Source organism: Glycine soja, chromosome 16 (genome assembly GCF_004193775.1).
Source record: "Glycine soja cultivar W05 chromosome 16, ASM419377v2, whole genome shotgun sequence".
In the NCBI taxonomy this organism is placed as follows: Eukaryota; Viridiplantae; Streptophyta; class Magnoliopsida; order Fabales; family Fabaceae; genus Glycine; species Glycine soja.
In genome coordinates, this window is record NC_041017.1 from 3,951,521 (window position 1) to 3,956,749 (window position 5,229).

The window sequence follows — 5,229 nt, forward strand, 5'->3', positions numbered from 1 at the left end:
TTTGTCATTCAAAATTATTAATGATTGTTCATGTGGTTAATAATTATTGACGCTAATAAGTATATGTTAACTTATTGACAAGCGCATCAATTATTCTAAAATAGTAAGATCAAGTATTATTTTCACATAGATTTTCTTTGTATTCAAGATAATATAAATCCAATTTTTGTGCAATTAATGGATAAATTTAAGAAGTGCAAATTGAATCATATTGTTTGTAAATTAGATAATTATACGATTCTAAACTATGACTGAACAAGGAAAACAAACATTGGGAATGATGAAGAATTGTGAACGTAGGAGTTGAAGATGTTGGGAGCTTCTTACCCAAACTCCTCTTGATGTAATATAGTTAATTTTTTTCTCTATTTAGTATTGCTCTAGTTATCACTACGTCTATTAAAGTATTCTACCAGTGATTCCTTCACATGAGAGAGTTTAATTCCCCTAATTCATTTCTTAATCCATCAAGAACTAAATTAGTCGAATCGCATGACTAAAAAAGATGTATAAACAGGCTAAACCGCCTCAACTATTCCTAGTAATGAAGCATTTAAATGTTCTTTTTGGTTCTAAGAATTAAAAACATTTTTTAATACCTAAACCAAAAACTACCAAAACAGTATAAATTTAACAATTTAGACATCTACCGCACAAAAACTCAAAGAATTCCGAAATTCCAACAATTTACACAAAAAAAGCAATAAAATAGAAAAATATTGATAATCCTTATATGTTTAAGTTATAGAATCTACTTATCCATATTGATTATTAGTATCATGCTAGTAAGCGATGATGTCATGATATGTCATACCATAAACCAATGTCTTATAATCCAAAGTGTCACTTTAGGAGATATTAAAAAAGCATAATTTAGAGAATTTTTTTTAAGTCTCTTATTAATGTAAATCCGCTACACGTTGATATGTTACAATTAACTAGAAATTAATTTAACTAGAAATCAATTTAACATAGATTTATGAATGTAAACATCAGGAAAAGAAACTAACAGCAAAATGATACTCTCTAATCCCTTTTCATAATTCAATTTAAATAAAAAGAGACATATATGTTCTGTGGTGCCAACCTCAAGAATTATTTTTGTGTAAAACACAAAAGAAAGATGGAAAGAATTATTTTTTAGTTTAAATACATTTTTAATCCTGTGATTTAGTGTTTTTATTTTTATTTTTCATCCTTACAATTTATTTATTTATTTTTAGTACTTATAAATTATGTTTTTTTATTTATTTTTAATTCTTAAATTACTTTAGATAATATTTTTCTTAATGTTTAAAGCATTATCTAAAGTGTCTTAAAAATTAAAAATAAAATAATCATAATTTATAAGAACTAAAAATAAAAAATAATTTTACAAGAATAAAAATAAAAAACATTAAATTATAGGAATTAAATATATATATATATATATATATATATATATATATATATAATTTTTTTTTTAAAAAAAAAAAACATGCTAGAAATTTATCGCTAAAGAAATTTATCCCAAAACCTATACTATAAAGTTGCATATTTATATGCTTGTCGGGTAAGGCACACTCCTTTGTTGTCGTAGATAGAAGATAGCACACAGAATTGTAATATGATTCAAAGGGTCAAATCCTTACACCAATTTAAAATCTGAGTGAGATAAAAAAGGGGTAAATAGTCATTTTGGTCCTTGAAAGTGTAACTCGCTGTCAATTTGATCCTTGAATCGAGATAAATTGCAAAATAGTCCTTGAAAGTGCAATCTGTTAGTCATGTTAGTCCCTGCCGTGAATGGAGTAGTAAACGCCATCAATTTTCGCTGATGTGGCTCGTTAAGTGCCACACAAACATGATTATGTGGATTTTTTATTTTCTAATTTAGTTTATTTTAATGAAATGAGGGACCAAAACGAAAGTAAAAAACCCTCATATATCCTCCTCCTCTTCTTCTTCTTCTTTAACATAACCCTTAAACAGAACCTATGCCCTCTTCTTCTCCTCCTCCTCCTCCTCCATATTTGCACTTCTAATCATCTCAATAGACCTCAAAAATCGCACCATTTCGTTCTCTCTTACTATCAACAATGTCGCAGAGGAGCAATGCATCATCATCTCGAACAAGAGTTTCATCACAAGTTGTTCTTTTTTGTGGTTGTGGTAGAAGGGTTGTTAGGCGTGTTGCTGGAACAAATATTAACAGAGGAAGGACGTTTTTCACTTGTTCAATTAATAAGGTATGTCTATTTCACATTTATTGATTTAGGGTTTTGATTTCACATAGGGGGTTTTGATTTAGGGTTTCTATTTGGGGCTTTTCAGGATGAAGTTGGATATTGTGGGTACTTTATTTGGGTTGATCAATTGATTGAAGCACTTGGAGTTGATGATTCACTTGGGACATTTTCCATGGAACAAAGAAGACAATTTGGAAGAGAGGAAGATAAGACAATGTGGAAGGCTCAAGTTAACTCAAAGCTTGATTGTATGGGGATTGAAATGAAGATGTTTAGAACAATTGTCTATGGAATGTTCTTAATCCAATTGTTGTCAATGGTGGTGTTTGTATGTATTCACAAGTACTAGGAATATATATATTAAGTGTAATGATGTAATTTGAGTCTTAGTGTGTTCATGTTGTTATCTACTTGAATGCTTTTAATCAATTTGATGTAATGCTAATCTAAGGAATGTTATTTTGTTGTCTTAGTATGTTCATTTTGTTGCAAAATTGCATAAGATTCAGTTCTGCATAAGGGCATAATCTGTCAAAAAACAATGCTGCATAACTGTATAATTGGTTCCAGAAAATCAATGCGTAACTGTCATTTTAGTCCCTAAAAGATATACATTTATATTGTTTTAGTCCCTGCAAGTTGTCACTTACTGTCAACTTAGTCCCTGAAAGTTACACGTGAAATCAAAATAGTCCCTGCAATTTAACCAGAATTTTACCAACCTCACCAGAAACTTAACCAGGAAATATAGTCCCTGCAGTTTAACCAAAATTTTACCAGAAATTTAACCAGAATATTTCAATACATAAATTATTCAAAACATATGCATAATTGCATAAGTGGTTCAAAACATATCCTAATTACTCTATTACAACTTCATAATTTGTTCAAAAGATATGCATAATTGCATAAATGGTTCAAAACATATCATAATTACTCTATTACAACTTCATAACTAGTCTTCAAAAGATATGCATAATTGCATAAGTGGTTCAAAACATATCATAATTACTCTATTACAACTTCATAACTAGTCTTCAAAAGATATGCATAATTGCATAAGTGGTTCAAAACATATCCTAATTACTCTATTACAACTTCATAACTAGTCTTCAAATTTCTTCAACCTTGATTTTGACCATGTCCGCTTGGGGGAAGTCTAGGAGTTTGCATGAATGTCATCATCACAAGCTGACTACTTGGCATGGGACACGAAACCATAAGTGGTGTAACATCCTCATCGGGTGGTGGTGGAATCCAATTGGGTGGTCTGCGTGAAACACCTGGATAGCAACATCCATGCGTGAATTGTGTAGTCATCAAGGTCACAACACAAAATAACATTCCTTAGATTAGCATTACATCAAATTGATTAAAAGCATTCAAGTAGATAACAACATGAACACACTAAGACTCAAATTACATCATTACACTTAATATATATATTCCTAGTACTTGTGAATACATACAAACACCACCATTGACAACAATTGGATTAAGAACATTCCATAGACAATTGTTCTAAACATCTTCATTTCAATCCCCATACAATCAAGCTTTGAGTTAACTTGAGCCTTCCACATTGTCTTATCTTCCTCTCTTCCAAATTGTCTTCTTTGTTCCATGAAAAATGTCCCAAGTGAATCATCAACTCCAAGTGCTTCAATCAATTGATCAACCCAAATAAAGTACCCACAATATCCAACTTCATCCTGAAAAGCCCCAAATAGAAACCTTAAATCAAAACCCCCAATGTGAAATCAAAACCCTAAATCAATAAATGTGAAATAGACATACCTTATTAATTGAACAAGTGAAAAACGCCTTTCCTCTGTTAATATTTGTTCCAACAACACGCCTAACAACCCTTCTACCACAACCACAAAAAAGAACAACTTGTGATGAAACTCTTGTTCGAGATGATGATGCATTGCTCCTCTGCGACATTGTTGATAGTAAGAGAGAACGAAATGGTGCGATTTTTGAGGTCTATTGAGATGATTAGAAGTGCAAATATGGAGGAGGAGGAGGAGGAGGAGGAGGAGAAGAGGGCATAGGTTCTGTTTAAGGGTTATGTTAAAGAAGAAGAAGAAGAGGAGGAGGATATATGAGAGTTTTTTACTTTTGTTTTGGTCCCTCATTTCATTAAAATAAACGAAATTAGAAATAAAAAATCCACATAATCATGTTTGTGTGGCACTTAACGAGTCACATCAGCGAAAACTGACGGCGTTAACTACTCCATTCACGGCAGAGACTAACGTGACTAACAGATTGCACTTTCAGGGACTATTTTGCAATTTATCTCAATTCAGGGACCAAATTGATAGCAAGTTACACTTTCAGGGACCAAAATGACTATTTACCCGATAAAAAAGTATAAAAACAGAAAATAGTATCACTACTCTACTAATAATAAAACTATGTTAGAATATCTTTAAAAGAAGTTATTGAATTGAGTTTTTGAATTTAAGAATTTTTGTTTACTAGATGTATTATTATTTTTGTTTAAAATTTTTCTATGTTGGAGATTGGATTCTAAGAATAACTTAAGAATTTCTATTTTTAAAAAATATTATTTTTAATGTCATTTGAGAGAAAAAAGAGGTTCTATTTGTTCTTTTTTCTCTGCTAGTAATATTCAAGAACTTAAATTCAATTTTATTACTAAATTAAAAAATAACAAAAATTCTTATATCATGTGTGATATCATAAGACTTACAAAAGATGATTCAATAACCCCAAATAAATTCTTTTAGTAAAGATGCTCTTAATAACAAAGTGAGGCAAATGCAATGGACGGGAAATTTTATTCTCTCGTAGGGTATATATTTTTCTTAAATCAAATAGTAACACCATTATTGGATCATTTGTATGATTATTTTTCTAATTGATTGAGTTTTTTGAAATTAAAAAAATATATTTTTGTGAGTAAACAAAAAATTCAACCACAAAATTATAAATAGTAAAAAAAAAATACATACAAAATTTCTATTTGATC

The 5,229-nt window shown here is 30.0% G+C and overlaps 1 protein-coding gene across 1 annotated transcript; it reads left to right on the forward strand.

The window, feature by feature from the left end:
• The first annotated feature begins 2,001 nt into the window (after nucleotides 1-2,001).
• LOC114389508 lies at nucleotides 2,002-2,606 on the forward strand. The gene is made up of 2 exons (XM_028350194.1): nucleotides 2,002-2,228; nucleotides 2,314-2,606. The coding sequence occupies exons 1-2, from the start codon at nucleotides 2,079-2,081 to the stop codon at nucleotides 2,575-2,577; spliced, it is 414 nt and encodes a 137-aa protein (XP_028205995.1). The 5' UTR covers nucleotides 2,002-2,078; the 3' UTR covers nucleotides 2,578-2,606.
• Nucleotides 2,607-5,229: the final 2,623 nt, after the last annotated feature.

What these genes read in the sequence shown, in the direction of transcription:
- LOC114389508 (XM_028350194.1), top strand. Translation starts at nt 2,079, where the DNA reads ATGTCGCAGAGGAGCAATGCATCATCATCTCGAACAAGAGTTTCATCA. An exon ending in TCACTTGTTCAATTAATAAG is followed by an intron (nt 2,229 to 2,313) that starts GTATGTCTATTT and finishes GGGGCTTTTCAG; the next exon opens with GATGAAGTTGGATATTGTGG.